Consider the following 19,613-nt stretch of genomic DNA (forward strand, 5'->3'; position numbering starts at 1 on the left):
GTAAGCAGTTAACTGGCTACAATCATTGGAAAAGGCTATTCTCAACAATTGTTCTGGATTTACCTTGTGAGGTTACTTCCCTACTATTTTTCATTCTTAAGTATGGATTATTATACGATAATCTTTGTTTTCTTTTTACGTATTGACAACATTAGGTGTGGGGGCAAGGTTTGAACCCATAGTCTTCATGTCATGAGGCTAATGAGGTTGGCCAATTTACTTGACCCCACAATTGATCTCTCTTGGGTAATTTTTGAATCAAAATTTAAAAGATATTTATGCAATAAATAGGTGGACGGAAGAGGGTTGTGGTTTGATGGGTTGAGTCGTCTTTTTTCTTGGTCTTGCCCCACGGAACCTAGTAGAAGTTTCTAAGGACCTATCTCTGAAATATATGTTATACAATATCTCATTCGATTCCCATTGTCCACTCACCTCCACTACACTAAGAGCTCCCAAGGGTCTCCTTAGTAATTATGTGGCATGGCCTCCTTCCCCGAAATATTTTCCTTGTAAATGAAAATTACCTTAGTCTTGTGTAAAGGTACTAGGATAAGGCCAAGACATGTCAAATATAGATGTGTAGTCCAAAGTTGATGTAAGAGTCATCCATATAAAGTTGAGAAAGTTAAAGAGAAAGAGATCTTTTCAAAGGTTCATAATTCATTGTATACCTTACATTAATATATCATTGTTCACTTTTTCTCTATCTTTGTGTCTTTCTCATGTTTGCCAAGATGTAGTCAGTTAAGCAACTCAGTGTTATTAGAAGTAGGACAAGTCAATTTTTTCAATAATTACTCCCCAATATCTTACACTTATGCCGAGCAATTTCCAAGGTCTACCTGTCACGTAGACTACTTAGGCATTGGGATGCCACTAAACTTCATGTAAATTGACTTCTTTTCATTATACTAATATCACTAGTCCATCTTAATTAGAGGGAAAAATCAAGCAACATTTTTTAGCTAGTGCAGCCTCAATGTGAAACAACATCCCCACCTCCTTGCACACAGCATCTTCAACACGATCTCAAGGACATGATCTATATACTATGAGGGAAAGTATACTAACCCATTTGACCAAATATGGATTCTTCACCGACATATGTTAGCATTTTTTTAATACAAAATAGCACATTAGTTGTAGTATAATGACATCTTTTCAATATTGTAAGGGCTCTTGAGATGCTCTCATATCATGTGCCTCAAGGTTGAATCATGTGGAACCTAGCTTATAAGCCCAAACACTTGTAAAAGCCTTAGAACTAATAATGGGCGCCTTAGTTTCACTTTACTTGAAGGCAACCTAGTGAGAAAATGCTTGTGACATCCAATCTCTCAAGATGTAAACACAAGATTCTTCATTCATAGCTAGTGTTCTCACTACTATCCTACAACTCTAATCTAGATTGTGTAGAATTGCTAATGATTAGGTTTTGGGGCATGCATTGCTATGGTTGGTGTGCTTTCTTCTTCTTCTCTCTTCTCTTCTCACTCTCTTGAGTAGTAGGTATGCCTTAAAAGGATTTCTGCTCTAAGCCTATGGTCATACCTCCATTGAAGAGAGCCCCACATCAGTACAACGAGTGCAGAAGGAGCGCAAAGAACAAGCTCTCATTATTTAAGGGTAAAGCTCTTGAGCTTGACTCTTATCTTTGAGATTTAGTAAGTTTCCCGCCAACTTGTGGGTGAATAAGTAAACATTCTTCATCAAGAACTAAGAGCTTCTTGTCAAAAAATAAATAAATTTAATGCTTGGAGAAGAAATGTGCAAACTCCCCATGCTTATAGAAAGAGAGACGATAAGCAAGGCACGATCGAGCCATATCCCACAAGGATTCATGGATTTAGAAACAAGTAGAAATGCATGCTCTCTTCATGAAATGATCCATAGAATCTTTAAAAATTAGCTAAGTACAATAAGTTGTGATTAATGATTTAGTGAGAATTAACTGTTATCACTATGAAACTTTGATATATAAATTCGAGCTTTCACAAATATATTTTCTTTTCCTCCCTATACTAGTAGTGCCTCTAAGACCACACAAACCTTTACAAACACCTAAAGGGTGCCATCAGCATCGTCCCCTCGCCACCTACCCCCCCTCCCCTTCCAAGGGATGTAGCCGAGCTAGAGGCTACACCACTTACACCACTCACACACACAACCCTACGGTGTGTCATGGCTCGAACCCACAACCTCTTGGTAAGGTGGGTAGTGATGAGCTGAGCCACTTTGTTTTTTTAATTTTGTAAATGAAAACATTGGGTAAATGGGAGGGCTCGAACACCCACAACCTCTCGGTAAGGTGGGTCGTGAGATGAGCTGAGCCACTCGAGCAAGTACATGCAACATTGTTTTTTAAATTTTGTAAATGCAAACATTGGGTAAACAGGAGGGCTCGAACCCACAACCTCTTGGTAATGTGGGTCGTGACACAACCTCTTGGTAAGGTGGGTCGTGAGATGAGCTGAGCCACTCAAGCAATTACATGCAACGTTGTTTTGTTAATTTTGTAAATGAAAACATTGGGTAAATGGGTAACATTATGCACATGAGTGAAAAAGGCCATCTCCTTCTCTTGAACATATTAGAAGCCCCACTTATTCCAAACCTAACTCTCAATCAAGACCATACTGCTCATGTATGCTTACCAACACTACTCCAAAGACCTCCAAAGACCTTTACACGATCCTTCATCTCAAGAAAATCTAAGAGATTATTAGTTGGGGCTCACTATCATATGGAGAGCTTGCATATATATTTATATATTCTATATTTAAGCATTTGGATTTTATTTGGATTTGTTTGTTATTGTACATGCCACTAAGGTGATTCGATCCTAGTACTCCTGCTCTTATTAGTTATTGCTTTTAATACTCGCCTCCATGTGTGTGGGTGGATTGATCGTAAATGGTAATCTCCACTTGGGAGGATTCCCATGAGACCAAGGCCCTGATCAGGTCTACCAAGCACTAAGCCAAGCCCTTCGATAGTGGGCTCCCATGGTATGTGACATTGCGGGCTTGGGCGATATCTGCGGTGTAGGTCTAGCCTCAAGCTCAGGGGTGCTTTAGGCAAAGAGCACTTGCATCGACCCCTATTTGAGGGCTTTCATGGACTCAAGGAAGCCCTACCAATGTAGCTACCTCTCTCACTTTGTATTAGAAGGGAAAGCAATCATATGTGCAAATCATGCATAACATACTACCATTGATCGTACTTGTATTTGATGTTTTTTTAACATGAGTGCCATGGTGGTTGCCTTTTCTATTACTTTTGCTAACTAAGAAAATCATTAAGATCTTCAACCCCACAAGGTATATTTTGATATGGCATCCTATGGAGGCACTCATAATGGATGGGTGATTTGGAAATCAAGTACTTCATAACACGCAGTCTCTTTCTTAGTTCGGGAATAGTGTTTGAGATAGGTGAATGGTGTATGGGGAATCACATCAACGACAGCTAAACTCTGAAGCAGTAGTATGTTTGATCAAAGCTAACATAATCAAATCTATACAAGGGAATGATTGGGCAAATCTCCATTTTGGTACAAAGAATATTTGAATAAGGAGTTGGGGCTAATACAAAGTATTTCGACCTTCCTTGGGGTGAGTACTAGGGGTTGGCACTGGGGTTTACTGGGAAGCACAATCCAAAGGGATCCAAGTCTACTAATACATACTTGGTGCTACTAATCACAAAGTTCCTCCTCTCATTTATTGTGTGGATTGTCACACGTGCTTTAGAAGCCCAGGCATAAGTGAGGAGGTAGTTTTTGGTGAGTTCTTTTCTACCTTTGTAGTTCTCCTTCTTCGAAGCTTCTATTGGACATTTTTTCATTACACCTATAGCTAGTCATGGGATACTACAGGTCATTGTACAAAAGTCCAGTTCTTCATAGCCCTCAAAGGAGTAGAGTGCATTGATGTATATACATGAAATCACAAAACCTGGGGATATGCATGTAATTGACGTATTGTTTCTTGGTATTGAGCTTGGGCTAAGAGAAAGGGGTGTGTTAATGGGAGAACTAGGATTGAAGTCAAAGTTTATATCTCAAAAGAGATCTACTACTCGGCCCAAAGGCCATTTCTTCTCTGTCTACAACTCGCGGACCAAGTCGAGACTGAGATGGACTATATGGGGAACACCTTTGTTGTCCAGCACTTGCCTGGTAGCCTGGCTAGCATGGTATGTGTATATAAGGTTATAATGCCATGTTAGCATATCAACAGTAATACATCCACATGGATTGCTAGGATGTACCATTTTGGGCACATACCAAACTTGAGCATGTATACAAATCTAGGGTCAAACTATTCCCGTGGATATGTACGACCTAACATTCTCGAAGCTGTGTATGCACCTAGCGATGATATGCATGCATCGGTCCAATTTTAAGATGCATACGCATGCATAGGTAAAATGTGTACATCTTTGCCATGGTGCCTATGTGTTGTGCCCTGACCTGGCTTTTGTGTCTGTGTGTGTGTGTGTGTGTGTGTGTGTGAGAGAGAGAGAGAGAGAGAGAGAGAGAGAGAGATGCTGGCAATGCTTTGGCTTTGTGCACTTGGACATTCTTGATGGATCTCAAGATGGGAAATAAAAATATCAAAACTAATTACCTTGTGCTCTCAAGGAAGTCAATGTGTGAGCTTGAGGGTGCAATTTGAGCATCGGGATTTGGATATAGAGATCCATGTGTCAAGTGCAAAAAAGCTCGTTTCACTACATATCACATTTCACCTGAGAAAGGAAGTGTAAAAATTTCTAGTAGTATGCCTGTTCTGTGTGACACATTTCAATGACAGAACTTGTCTCGCGAAGTTTCACCTGAAGAGTTTTATGCAGAAACATAGGATCACAAGCTACCAATTTGGAGCTGAAAATTACAATCAAGGAAACTGTTGAGCAGGCTTCATCGCTTCTACTCGTGTTGGTAAGGTTTTACACACATTCAATACAAAAGATACTGCAATGCTGTAATCTTGTTAGCACATTTGACAAGCCATTTTCGTTGAAGACCCATTGTTGTAAAAAGAGTTGTTCTAGCGAAGAGTCCAAACTTCTTCAACTTTGGTGCTTATTACAGGATGTAGAAATCTTTTTGGCTTCAAATTAGAGCTTGAAAAATGTTTAACTAAAAGGTGACAGGTTTTTATAAAAACTTGGAAAGTTTTGCTAAATGAACAAAGGGAAAATAAAACAAAAGCAGAGAGACTTTTACTCATGAAGACACTAAAGAGCTTCTAAGGAACCTTGAATTAGCGAGAAGCTATCACCAGTCATAACAAATTATACCTGCACAAAATTTACTATTAAAGGCAAAACAATATAATAATTTCATCACCACCACAACCGACTCACTATGAGTGTTAGAAATAATATCAAATGATTGTCCTGCCATACAGCCATGTTAGCAAGGTGAACCATCACCTATATCAACAAGGCCTCTGCGATCACATTACAGTTCATCCTTTGCATTGATTACAACATATCGTATAAGATCGTTGATGAAATGTCAACCATGTTCATTGAACATGCCACATCAATAATGTGAGCACACGATGTAAGAATTGTCAACAATTTCCCATTTGAGTAGCACGGTTTGGCTTTGGAAGAACATATCTATAGCCAAGCTGCAGGAGGACCTTTAATGGCCAGACCTCTTGAACGAACCTCATCACCTGCATGGTAAGGGACATAGATTCCCCCTTGAGGAGGGGAGAGATATCCCCATCATGTAGTCTCACTCAATGACAGCCAGTTTCTTGCTGAAATCTGGTACCTTTGGAGCACATTTATGATTTAGGCCTTGTAAGGTTACTCTCCTTTTATGGTGACATCTCACAATCACCTTGTGGAGGGCTTCTACTTGGCCCCCATTGGTAGCACTTTGAAACTAAGCATTTATGGCTAAGCATCCCATCTATCTGACTGTCCTTGTCCACAGGTCTCTCGTGGGCCATGGAATGTGGTCCTGCTCTACGGTTTGAGAACAACACAGACCTAGTAATACATTTCAGCCTTTAGCAACACCTTAGGGTCTTAGTTTGGAGGCACATTACTAGCAATGATGTTTTAGCATTTTCATAATTTTTGTAATAAAAATGCATCAGTACACCGCTGCACTCATCACAAACACTTCAATCTGTGCTCACCATTGCACTCTTATCTTAAAATACCCCTGAAAATCCGTAGATAATTCTGTGAACGAGTAATCTAGAATCATGTTTGAACTGGATGATTAACTATGGCAATACTCTATTTTCAATATGTATAAAGAAACAACATAGAAATAGGAAATACTTCTCCTCCTAAGTTGTCCTAGTGCATGCACTAGATGCATATCATACTACTCATGACAATCAAAAATAACAAAGTTGAGAAAGTGCCAAAATTATGGTTTGTGACGGACTTTCACTGAGTCACAAAAGTAGTAGATTGTGTGTGCTAATATTTACCTCATATCTATTTTAGTGTGAATATGGTTAGAAGACAATTTTGAGACAGCACAGTCGTGCAGGTACAGAGATTAAAGGATTTTGCAATGTACAGAGATAAGCATCATAATTCCACATGAGGCGATGCACTTTTGCTCCCACTGATACTTCAAAAGTAAAGCAACATTTCAATACAAAGCCTCCTCATGCAAGAAAACATATCAACAAAGGTAGCGGTCATATATACAAAATATAAAGGCATCTATCTGATCATGCTATGACAAAATAAATGCAAACATCCTTAATCCATGGTGTCAAAAAGCCTCGTTCCCCAGTAAACTAAATCAGATTATCTTACATTGTATGGAACAAATGATGGACCAACTTCAGGAGGTAACCGTTCATTACCCAAGATCTCGTATGGATCCACATATGGCCGTTGTCTTTCCTCCACACGAGGTCCAGAATGTATGAAAATGGGTCCATAATACTGCATAGATTGAAATCAAAGAAAGTATTAAAACATCATCAGATGACATTAAAACACACTACATTGTCTACAACTGCTAACTTTGTGCACTTGAGTTTTAAATATATTGAAACTCAAATGTATAGCAGAAAAACTCATTTTATGCAATTTAAGTTAAAATCCAAACACATGAAATTTTGCATTGCTCTGCCAACTCAAAGAATGCGTTGAATCAGAAAACATTTTATGAACTTATGAATGATATCGAATGAGGAGATTCAGCTAGTACGCATGTGCTAAATCACTCATGCCCTTTTTGAAGATGAGCGCAAGACTTGTTACAGTAGCTTATGTATTATTGGAGGAAGGATGCTATTTGTGCTTGTTTGAGGTGATAATTCTCATAGGATGTAATCCTTAAGATTGCACTTCTTCACCTTTAATGCCCTCAAAACCTCGTGCCATCCATTTCAATCATCGTCAGCTCCATTATAGAGTTTGAGTTTTGAGATGTGCACAGGTGACTTGGTACATTGAGGTGGATTAGCACTAAGTTATTTTGGAAAATGACGACAGAACGTGTCCCAAATTTTTTCTCACGAGTTCCAGCCTAATATTCATTGATTAAAAGAGCACGCATGAAATGTGAGAGAGCCAAAGGCACGCTTTGATATGCAAGTGTGGTGAATGACAAGGCTTGGCACTAATGGTAGAAGCTCTAGTGAGATTTGCAATGAGACCCACCATACTCAAGGTGGACTCATATTCACAAGAAACGTTTCGAGGTTTGTTTTGTTTTGAGGTTTTTGAGGTTTTGTTTCAAAAAATTTCATCCTTCTGCTTAGAAACCACGAGGTTTCGAAAAATTAATGTTCTAATAGATTATAAATATTAAAAACTTGTGAAAACCACTAGAAAACATAGTTGATTGGCAATTACCTAAGTGATTGGCAAATAAGTATGTGCCAATTGCATGTAGTGGTGTACTCCCATGTCTCTTATCTCCCCAACAGCTCCATAGTGAAACTAGGATGGGGAGAAGTAACCTCTATTGATATCTATGTCATATAGGGAGTGGTGTGTGTCACCATTTGGTCCCTTCACCAGTCTTGATCAATGTTCTGGCGCAAGCTTTTGGGAACATGTGCTTGAGAGTACCTAGCCGAGTCCCGACTGCAGCTGAACACTCCTCCCTTGCATGCACACAATTACAGGGGGCGGCAGGCAATTGATTCTCTCTCTCTCTCTCTCTCTCTCTCTCTCTCTCTCTCTCTCGGATGCACATGGGAGCTCAGACTGGCCGACTGCAGCAGAAATCTTTCTCCCTCTCTTGTGCGCATAGGCGCAGAGCAGTTTGATTCTCTCTCTTCAGTACCAGCCGCATAGAGGGCTGTTGCCCTTCTTTTCTTTCTTTCGACTGGTTGCACACAGCACAGCAGCAGCAGAAACTTCTCTCTCTTTTGTTGAGAAGCTAGTTGCCAGCCTTGTACGGTATCTGTTAACTGCCTCCAAAGTGGTCCCCTACTGGCTGCCGTAAAGCCCCCGCACTCGTACAGAAGCCGTATCCACACGTGTGACAATTGCTTGGGTTTTCTTCCTCACAAACCTGGCCGTGCAACTAGCAGATTCCAGGCTGAAAGGACTGTTGTGGGCCTGATTTGAAGACAGTTTTGGACAGCTACTGGGACTGTTTTGTCCTTAGAGAGAGCTTGGTCTGAATCTTGTTTATGCTGTGGAAAATATGGTGCTATGTGCACCCTCAGCTTGAGTTCTTGTAAAGCTTCTACTGTGTAAAGGCTAGCCGTTCCGGCTCAGTGTGTTGTCTTTTTATCTTTGTGGCTTCCTGCGATGTTCATACTTTGTTTGATATTTGAAGTGTCTTTTCCATTGTTCTAGGTCCCCGATCGGTTACAGCGGTATCAGGTCATAAGCTTTCTCAGAAGTAAAGGCTTCCTTCTCACAATGAGGAAGAGAGAGAGAGAGAGAGAGAGAGAGAGAGAGAGAGAGAGAGGTATTAATGTCGATAGAATGCAACACGAGGGCTATACGACCAACGGTGGTATATGAAGATCAGAAGTGGGGAGAATTGTGTGTACACTTAACCCTTGTATACCTGTACAAGGAGAATTGTGTGTTGTTTGCCTTGGAACTGTTTCTTCAGGTAAACACTCTTAATGGTTAAAGACCCTAATTTATATGGTTTTCATGCGGATATGTGCGGGGGACTATGGACTCAACTTATGGCATATCTTTGCTCGAGGAATTATAAATATATGTTGGTTTGGTCCATCTATATGGTTATCATTGGCTCAATGCTTCTTGGCATTTATATACATAATACAGCTCTATGGCTCCCCTTTACTGGGATGAAGTATGTTTTTGGCTTCCTTTATTTGGGATGCATTGGATTTATGAAATTTGTGGATATCTCATGGATCGAGGATTTTTCTATGAATTTCTATTGGTGCCCGAAATGCTTGTAAAACTATCGGTAGCAGACATGCTTATGGAGAACTAGGATCTCTATGCATGTGATTCATTCTTATCTTATCTGAACTCATGGAAGGGTTGGTGACTTTAGGGAGTGAATATATGAACTCATGGAAGGGTTGGTGACGCTAGTGAGTGAATATCTCAACTCATGGAAGGGTTGGTGACCCTGGTGAGTGAGTATCTAAACTCATGGAAGAGTTGGTAACTCTAATGAGTGAGAAGAGTTGGTGAATCTGTTCAATGAGTAGAAAACTCTGGTGAGCATGTTTGGCTTCATGGAAGGGTCGTTGTCCTAGTGAAGCAGTTGCACTCTTGTATAGAGCACATTGCAGAGCGCAAGTACCTATGAAGAGATGGACATGTGAAGCATGTTACGCTCGAGTATTCATAGGGTCAATGCCCTTATGCATATGCAATCCAATGGCATAGCAAGATGTTATGTGGCTACGTATTCTGCTTATACTTTTTTTGGAGGTTATGGATTTATGAATATTTGGAACATAGTTGGCTACTAGAGTTGTTGACTCGTCATATAGCCAAAGTTTGTTTCTCGATACGGTTGGCTCTTGTGCACGTATCTGACTTCGGATTATGGATCTGCACTTATGGCTTTAATGCCTGGATCATAAAATTCAATAGATTGGCAATGGATCTGCTACACTTGAAGAGTATTCTAGTGGTATCAGGCTTACAAAGTTGGAGACAACTGTTTTATAAGGCGGAGGGGATGTCACCATTTGAATGCATTGATTGGGTTGAGAGATGGCCACATAGCATGAGCATCATGGGATTTTCATCATTTAAGTGATTCATATGGTTTATAAGTTAAAGTGTTCAAACATCATTAAAACCTGGCCGGACATTATTATTTTAGGGCATGTGCCCCTGGATAGGAGGAGGCAACTAGATCCAAGCTTGGGGAGCAAGCCGGGAAAAGCAATAAGAGGGATATTTTTACCAAGGCAGGCCACTTCTGGCAAAAAAAGGAAAAGCACACCTAAAAAGAGAGCTGGTTGACTCCATAAAAAGCAAGGAGGGGCTGTCTTTTGGAAACATGCACTTGAGAGTACCTGGCCGACTGCAGCTGAACACTCCCCCCTTGTATGCGCATAGTTACAGGAAGCAGCAAGCGATTGACTCTCTCTCTCTCTCTCTCTCTCTCTCTCTCTCTCTCTCTCTCTCGGATGCGCATGGGAGCGTAGACACGCCGACTGCAGAAGAAATCTCTCCCTCGTGCGCACAAGCGTACATCAGTTTGATTCTCTCTTCAGTACCGGCCGTGCAGAGGGCTGTCGCCCTTCTTTTCTCTCTTTTGACCGGATGCACACAGCACAGCAGCAACAGAAACTTCTCTCTTCTGTTTGTTAACCGCCTCCAAAGTGGTTGCCTACTGGCTGCCATACAGCAGCCATACAGCCCCCACACTCGTACAGCAGCCGTATCAACACGTGATAGTTGCTTGGGTTTTCTTCCTCACAGGCCTCGCCGTGCAAGTGGCAGATTCGGGGCTGATTTAAGACTGTTTTGGGGCTGATTTGAAGACAGTTTTGGACAGCTACTGGGACTGTTTTGTCCTTAGAGAGAGCTTGGTCTGAATCTTGTTTATGCTGTGGAAAATCTGGTGCTATGTGCACCCTCACCTTGAGTTCTTGTAAAGCTTCTATTGAATAAAGAAGTTCCTAGGGGTGGTCGGTCATTCCAGCTCAGTGTGCTATCTTGTTATCTTTGTGGCTTCTTGCTGTGTTCATACTCTGTTTGGTATTTGAAGTGTCTTTTCCACATTGTTCCGGATCCCCGATTGGTTACAGTCGTACAAGGCTGGCGACCAGCTTCTCAACAAAAGAGAAGTTTCTACTGCTACTGTGATTGTGCAGCCAGCCAAAAGAAAGAAAAGAAGGGCAACAACCTCTGTACGGCCGGTATTGAAGAGAGAGAATCACACTGATGTCCGCCTGTGCACCACAAGAGAGGGAGAAAGATTTCTGCTGTAGTCGGCCCATCTAAACTCGCATGCGCATCCAAAAGAAAGAAAGATATATTAAGCATCTACCAAAGACCCAACGGGCTTATGAGACCAAAGTGATACAAAAATGTCCATGGCATATCTCATCATGGAATGGAAAATAAAACATAAACATAGCTATCTCACTTAGAGAGAAAGATCAATCGCCTACTACCTCTCTAACTGTGCGCATGTAAGGGAGGAGTGTTCAGCTGTAGTCGGCCAGGTATTCTCAAGCACATGTTCCCAAAAGACAGCCCCTCCTTGCCTTCTAGGGAATTGGCCAGCTCTCTTTTTGGCTGTGCTTTTCCTTTTTTTGGCCAAAAGTGGCCACTTTTTTGGCTGTGCTTTTCCTTTTTTTGGCCAAAAGTGGCCAGCCTTGGTAAAAATATCCCTCTTATTGCTTTTCCTAGCTTGCTTCCCAAGCTTGGATCTAGGCACCTCGTTCTGTCCAGAGTACACGGCCCAAAATAATAATATGTCTGGCCAGGTTTTAATGATGTGTGAACACTTTGACTTATAAACCATATGAATCGGTTAAATGATGAAAATCCCATCATGTTGTGTGGCCATCTTTCATTCTCTAGGATTTTCTTTATCTCGACAAGGTTGTAGGAGTTGTGGAGATTACTCATGGAAACTTGGACTACTTGGACTCGGACTCGGATATGAACTTGGACATAGAGCTTGGACATGGAACATAGATTTTGGACATGAACATGGAATTTGGACTAGGATCCGGACTTGGACTTGGACTTGGACTTGGATCTAGACTTGGAATCGGACTTGCACTTGGATTTGGGTTTGGATTCATTGGATTTGGATTTGGATATTAGATTTGGTATTAGCCCGGTGAGAGATACTTGTGGGTCATCCCCATGGTGTGCTTGACATCATCAGAGATCTTGTGCGTCGACATCAACATCAACTTGGATATCCTACATCAGCATATTTGTTTGTTTTGTATTCATTGATTGTATTGATCTTGGCCAGCGTGCCTGTGGATTGTTCTGAATAAATTCCTGAAAGGGGGCGGGGCTTGTTCCCCGCTCAATGTGGTGTATTGTGCAAGATCCCCATTCCCTTTTCTCTCTCCCCTCTCTCTTTATGTTTTTATCTCTTGGACACGTGGTTGAGTCTGTCACTGCACGCCCCGCTGGGCTTACACACTAACTACCCATTGTGGGCCTATATGATGAGGCATCTACTAGTGTGCTGTCCGAGATTGATGTGACCGTGATAGATTGTGGGTAGCAACACTCCTCCCAACCATAGGCTCCCTTTCAAAACCACCCTCGAGCTTGAGGTCAGATTGCCACGATTCAGCGAAGCCGTGATAGCACACCCTTGCATCCCATACCACTAGACCACTAGCCTGCCTACAGCTACTCTAGCCTTGAGGTCCCAAATGCCTTGGTAGACCTCTCTACCACATGGATACCCCATAATAATCATAAGCAAGCCCAACTCACTTAAATAGGCTATTCCTAGACAGTACTTTTATTATTGACTCTAATTAGCTTTTTATTGACTCTAGGCCAATTCAGACCTCATCCATGTAAGCCCTTAGCCTTTTGGGAGAGTCCTATCAGCCCCTACGCCCAACTAAGCCCTAACCCCAACCCTTGGTTGGCACATACCCTTAACCCCTTCTTATCCTAACCCCCAGTCAGAACAATATTCAAGGTTCTTCTTGACCTTCTTATTGATGCGAACCTTCTTTGTAAAGTTCATTTTTTTGCATAATCAACTTCATGACTGTTTATACCAGCATTCTTGTGTTAGGATAGATCCATCTTGTACTACATAAAAATCCATGCTCGTCCTAATAGGAAATGATTGGTTTGTAAACCATGCAAGACAAAACTGCAAACTTGATTGATCATGCAAATAACATAGAACTTTTTTCAACAGACTTTGAGTATGCGTACCAACAAGCAAACTTGTGGCTAGCAGTCCTCATATTCTTATTTTTTAAAAGTTTTAAGAACTAAACATGCAAATAACCATCAAGAAGTGTTCAAAAGGCTTACAAAGTATAAAGCTGCAAAAACCGTAAGGCTTGAAAGTATGAGAGGCCAAAATGCCAAAAAAAAGCTTCCTCCAAGAGAGAGCAGTGCTTGTGCTCTTGGAATCAAACCCTACAAATCAAGGAAACTTCATCATTTTTTGTAACAATGCAAACTTCTCATACAAGAACGTGTACATTCTATTGTAATAATGAATAATTATTCAAAGTTTCCTTAACATTAGTCCTCTATTTGAGCCATTGAATAGGCTAAAGCAAATGATTTTGAATACATTTGGTTCGAAAACATTGTGAAACTTCTTCAGTATACATTTCTAGGAGGAGGCCTCTAGCCTTGTTTAAACTTTTGAACTAATTTGGCATATCACATGCATCAGTCCTAGAATGCGTGTGCCAAAATAAATAAGGACATGTGCTACCCATAGTAGCATAGGGGAGCTAGGATTGGAAGACCTTTGTGAGCCCTTACAAAGGGACACGGTCGAGTGAATGACTCTCATAGCAAGTTAGGGTTTGCATGCACTAGGTATTTGTAAGTGTATAATGACAAGTTATAGTCACGAAGGCACAAGACCATATGGAAATGAACAAGCCAGGAACACAAGAAAACAGTATCAGACCAAAACAAGGAAGCTCTCTACTGTTTGTTGGAAATGTGTAACACCCAAGAATTTAAAGTCTATAGTGATTTGTAAGAGAGGACACGAAGACTCAAAGACACGTCAAATAAAGACCCAAAGAATCAAGAAAGGTAAAAGAAGAGGGACTTTTGAAGGCCGTGGAGGAGCCCCCGTGTGCCCAAAAGAAGAAAAGATTTTTTTTTTTTTGTTGGGGGGGGGGGGGGGGGGTGTTGGGGTTGGGGGGGATGGTTCCCTATAAGAAAAGGTGCCTGGCCCCCAAATTCCTCAGCCAGCAAAGAGCTTAGAGCAGCCTGGTCTACAAAAACCAGCAACATTATGATGTGGACATATGGAATTCGACAACAATAGTCATACAGAGCCTAAACACAACAAGAACAGACACGGAAGTTTGACAGAACTAGACAAAACTATTCAAAGAGTTCCCGGTTTGGTACTCATGAAAGCATAGTGAACATTCCAGCCACTTGTACTTCCATTCTTATGTCGATAAAGCAATACTCCACAAGAAAGGGCCATTCTTGCAATTAGGGCCCAATGCAATATCTTGCGCGCATGAAGGTTGTGGGTTTCTTTTCCGTTGTTTGATTGAGTCAGTGACCATCCAGAAACTCTCCATGATGAGGCTCTCTAAATTTTGCTACAATCTCTAGCAAGAACCTGGAGTCCAGTGACCTTAGGTGGAGCTCTTCTTCCCACAAGGAGCTTTCATTTTCTGACAAACGTCACAATGTTACACAAGTGAACACATCTCGCCTGTAGAAATACGAAGGTGAGGAACATCGGTCTAGTTCTTGGAGCCAGAGGCTCCCGTGCTCTATCCTCGAGAAGTCCACAACTGATTCTAGCCCTTGCCACATGCTACAATAGCTGCCTTGCGCAATGTGGGCTAGGAAGTCTTGGGCTTTCCACCATTGGACTTCATTTCGGCACTTTGTGTGAGTGCTAGCGTCTGTTCGAAGATCGGTGGTTCAAACATACCCACATCCCATTGGATCTACGTGTCTAAACCATATAGGAACTATCCTAATATTTGCTCATTGTAAAGCCAATTGAGTGACTTTGTTGGCAAACTAGAGGACTGGCTGCACATTCTGGCACAATCCCCTAAACTCGTCCTCAAGCCACTCAAGAGAATGGGGCAGTAGAAACCTCTTCTTGAGGTCACTGACAAGCTAGTCATAGTTGGCAACTCCAAGACGAGGATTGGCCTGGGCCCAATGAGTCCACCGAGAAATGGCCTCACCCTCAATGTAGCAACTTGCTAACACTACTTTACCCACATCCGACTTTCTATCCGTAGAAAAATAAGCTTCAAACTGATGAATCCAAGAATATAAAGCAGTGGCATCAATGCTCTCAGTGGGGACCAGATGCAAGCGATGTTTCAAAATTTTATGCATCTCATGAAGCAAGAGGGAAATCAATTGCTTGAGCAAAAAGCCATGATCCAGACCCTGGAGAAGCGATTAAATCTTCCAGCCTCTTCTTCTCCCATTTCTCCTAACCCCTCTTACAAATTCTCACCAAGATCCCTTCCCAAATCCCTATCTCAACTAACTCCACAATGTATGTGATAGGATGGTTATGCGAATGAATGTGATGGATATGAATGAATGTGATATGATGTAAATAGAGAAGTACCTCGCGTCGCCGCGCAAGAGGACCAAAGATGACACATGGAACATGGGTGATTCCTTGGAGCTCTCAACGCAAGGGCAGTATCAACGACTTCCTCGCTTGCACCTTCTCAACTCATCTTCACGAGAAGGTGAATTTCAGTAATTATAATGTGCTCCCTGATGCCCTCCCACACTAGAAATGGCAATCCGGTGTTCTCTCTCATCGTCGAAGATCGCCATAGTAGTAGTCAAGGTTCTTCATGACCGCAAATAAACCATCCACTATGTGTGCAGGAGACATTTCTGTTCACTTTTGGAGGCTGAAAACCAACCACCCTTCAAAGGACAGGAGCCACACTGGAATGGGGAGTGCTTCCAACGTCTAAAAACCAACCACAAGTGAAAAAAAAAACTTCCTTTTTTTTCTTGGCTGAATTCTAACGCCACTGTAACATGCAGAAGCTTACTAAAAAGAACTATATTTTGATAAATACTTTCAGCCTCTTTGTTCTTGAAGATGTATAGCACAACATAATGAAGTAAAAGGCCAGAGAGAGAGTCGAGACAAATACACAGGATTGGGTCCCAAATACCCTCTGAAGGGTCCCCACCACGTATGGTGTATTTGCTTTATTTAATGAATAGACTGACACATTGTTGGCTGTAAATAACCACGGCTGAATTGACTTGGATACCTTCACTTGGCTGAGATAGCATTCAGCCCGAAGATGCCCCCTTGATCTACACTTTCCAACTTGCCTTTAGCCCCTTCTTGGCTGTCTCAGCCTTGGCTCTTGCAGAGATGAATGTTGCAAAAGGCTGCTCATCACTTACATAGCCTCTACACATGCTGGTCGGTTATTCTCCCTGTTGTCGGCCAGTTCATGTGTCCACAACATAGTAGAAATTGGCATAAATAGCCACTGGGCAGCCCTTGATAGAATGTGCAGCGGAAGAAGGGAAAGTGGAAACACAGGAGAGAGAGTGAGAGAAAGAGATGGAGAGGAAACACGGGTGAGAACCTGCTCTCAATATCATCACCAAAAGGAATACATGTCCCGAGCAAGAGGGGAGAACCTCGTAAGTGAGGGACTACAGCTAGACAAGCTAGGCAAGCAATGAATGCAGTGAAATATGAGGGAGGCATGCCAGCTATATATACCTCTATATGAAGGCAACCGACTGGAGATAAATACCTACACGACTGGGAAAAATACCCAAGACTCCATAAAATAGGTAAAAATATGGGAAAATATATGTGAGGGGTGACCAGCCCCTCAGACTAACATGGTCAGCCCTAGAGGCTAAAATAGGATACCAAATAGGAAGCCAACAAGTAGGGGATGATGTCTAACAGCCCTTGCTGCTGACCGACAGGGTCCCACGGGCTCACTAGGGTTGGGTCAAGGTCTAGGCTTGGCCTATGGCTAGCCTTCATATCCATGGCCTCCTTGGTGGCTCTTGGACAAACCTTACATGGCTGTCCATGAGATAGCCTTCTATAAAGGCTATCTCCTGACCTAGACTGGTGGCCGTGCATCTATCTCGAAGCCTAACAAATGCCCAGTACACCTCTACATCATTCCAGAGGATTACACACACATACATTGACTTTATGTGCAAGACATGCAGTGACTTTATGTGCACAACACCATGACCCTCAGTAATGGATCCCTAGCTCACAAAGGGCCAATTACCACTCCTAAGACTTGCACCTGCTGTCCAGACATTGCCAAGTGGCAGCCAACTGCAGGATGCATGTGACACCACCACTGTCACTAGCATCCATTTCCATCATGATGTAGTGACCACATCTACGAAGATCACCTCTCTTCCCATATTTCAGCCCTGGATTGATCCCTTCCCCTGTTCTCAAGCCATGTATCTCACCCAGGGATCTAGTCATACTAGATGACCCCGAGGATAACTCGGAAGCTTGGCGCATTTATAAGGAAAAAAGAAACCCTACACCTAGTACAAACCAAGCCTTTAGGAAGCTTATGCACAACAATTGTATGATGTGCCAAACCAGTCTATACCACATATAGACAACCCTCGGCCTACATCATCTTACCTCTTCGATTCTCTCAATGTCACTAGGGCTCTTAAAAAGCTACATAATGGGGAGCAAAAGATGTAACTATTTGGCCCTCCTAGCTCTATTTCACATAATGAAATCCATGCCCGGACACCAAACAGGTGGAAGAAGACAATGGGGACAGGGTCCATAAGGATTGATTAAGAAAAAGCACCATTCTTGGTCAAAAAGTAGAAAAAAGCAAAAAGTCAAACAGGGTTGACCACGAGCCAAGGGCGCCATTGGAAAGAGGAGACTAAGCCAGACTAAAAAGCTAAAAGCTGCTTTCTCAAAAAGCAACTCTAGGGCCAAAAAGCAAGGCCCTAAAGTTGTAAAAGCACAAATCAAGAACTTTGACTATAATTAATAATATTTAATAAAAAGATAAAAGCAAAGCAAAAGCATTACTTTTTGGCAAAAAGCAAGGCTTTCCCAAGTATAAAAGAAGCATGAGTCTCTCTTGAGTATCAAGTTGAAGAAGAACCTCTTCATCGCATTGCCATCTTCGTTCAAGCATGGAGATTATCTTCTTCATCATCTATGAACCAAATCATGGAGTTTTTCATCGCTACCCGCTGATTTTAGAGTGCCTCCAGTGACTGTAGTGCCATGTCACCATCTTTTCATGCGACTGTACGGATCCATTCAGCTGTATATGGACTGAAATTTTCAAAAACCCTAAAAATCCCAAAAACCCTAAAAAACTGCTTTTTGGAGGTTTTATCGCCCGAAAACCATTAAAAACAGCTTTTATATCAGTTTTCTTGCCAAAAAGAGCTTCTCTAGGGTTTTCATCATCGACAAGGCTATAGGAATTGTGGAGATTATTCATGGGATGAGCGAGTGGATTTAGAGCTTGGACATGGAGCTTGGGCATAGAGCTTGGACATGGAAGCTTGAACTTGAGCATAGACATGAAGAACTTGGACATACATTGGACTTGGGATCCATTCGATCTGGATATTGGATCTGGTACTAGCCTGGTGAGAGATACTTGTGGGTCATCCCCGTGGTGTGCTCGACATCAAAGATCTAGTGCGTCGACATCGACATCAACTTGGATATCCTACATCGGTATATTTGTTTGTTTTGTATTCATTGATTGTATTGATCCTGGCCAGCGTGCCCGTGGATTGTTCCTGGGTAAATTCCTGATAGGGGGCGGGGCCTGTTCCCCGCTCAATGCGGTGTACTATGCAAGATCCCTATTCTCGTTTCTCTCCCCTCTCTCTCTTTATATTTTTATCTCTTGGACACGTGGTTGAGTCTGTCATCACTGCATGCCCCGCTAGGCTTACAAAAGATCATGAGGATCTACATGCATAACACCTTTGCCCATGAGTGTGAAGGCTTACCACCCTCTTCAACCACCAACACCATTGTCCCCATCCACAAAGTAGGAACCCAATAACTATCATGATTGACCACACAACAGCCAAGATCTATGGAGCAGCACTAGAGGACATGATGAGCTTTATGGTAAAGAGAATGGGAAACACAACATTAGGTCAGGCATGCTTCAAGAGAAACTTCTCAACGTTGGACTATATCTTTACTTTAATGTTTACGTGCTATCATAGAGAAGGCAAGGTCATGGAATAGACATATGTATTGCTACTTATGTAACTATTTGGCCCTCCTAGCTCTATTCCACATGATGAAACCCATGACTGGATACCAAACAGGTGGAAGAAGACATAGGGACAGGGTCCATAAGGTTTGATTAAGAAAAAGCACCATTCTTGGTCAAAAAAGCATGAAAGCAAAAAGCCAAACAAGGTTGACAGCGAGCCAAGAGCCCCATTGGAAAGAGGAAACTAAGCTGGATCAA

The 19,613-nt window shown here is 42.0% G+C and overlaps 1 protein-coding gene across 2 annotated transcripts in view; it reads right to left on the reverse strand.

The window, feature by feature from the left end:
• Positions 1 to 6,566: 6,566 nt before the first annotated feature.
• The window catches only part of LOC147604992 (tubulin alpha-6 chain), a 56,812-nt gene continuing 43,765 nt past the window's right edge, over positions 6,567 to 19,613 (reverse strand). Inside the window, exons 3-4 of one of the 2 annotated variants that reach the window (XM_086794082.1) lie at positions 13,450 to 13,557; positions 6,567 to 6,942 (exon numbers count right to left, since the gene is read on the reverse strand). In XM_086794082.1, coding sequence (XP_086650208.1) covers positions 6,802 to 6,942; positions 13,450 to 13,557 — 249 coding nt within the window. In that variant the 3' untranslated portion in view covers positions 6,567 to 6,801. The remainder of the gene's footprint in view (positions 6,943 to 13,449; positions 13,558 to 19,613) is intronic. The other variant, XM_086794083.1, reaches the window with a different exon arrangement.

The sequence above is a fragment of the Cibotium barometz genome, chromosome 60 (assembly GCF_041138505.1).
Source record: "Cibotium barometz isolate CiBa-2024 chromosome 60, ASM4113850v1, whole genome shotgun sequence".
NCBI lineage: Eukaryota > Viridiplantae > Streptophyta > Polypodiopsida > Cyatheales > Cibotiaceae > Cibotium > Cibotium barometz.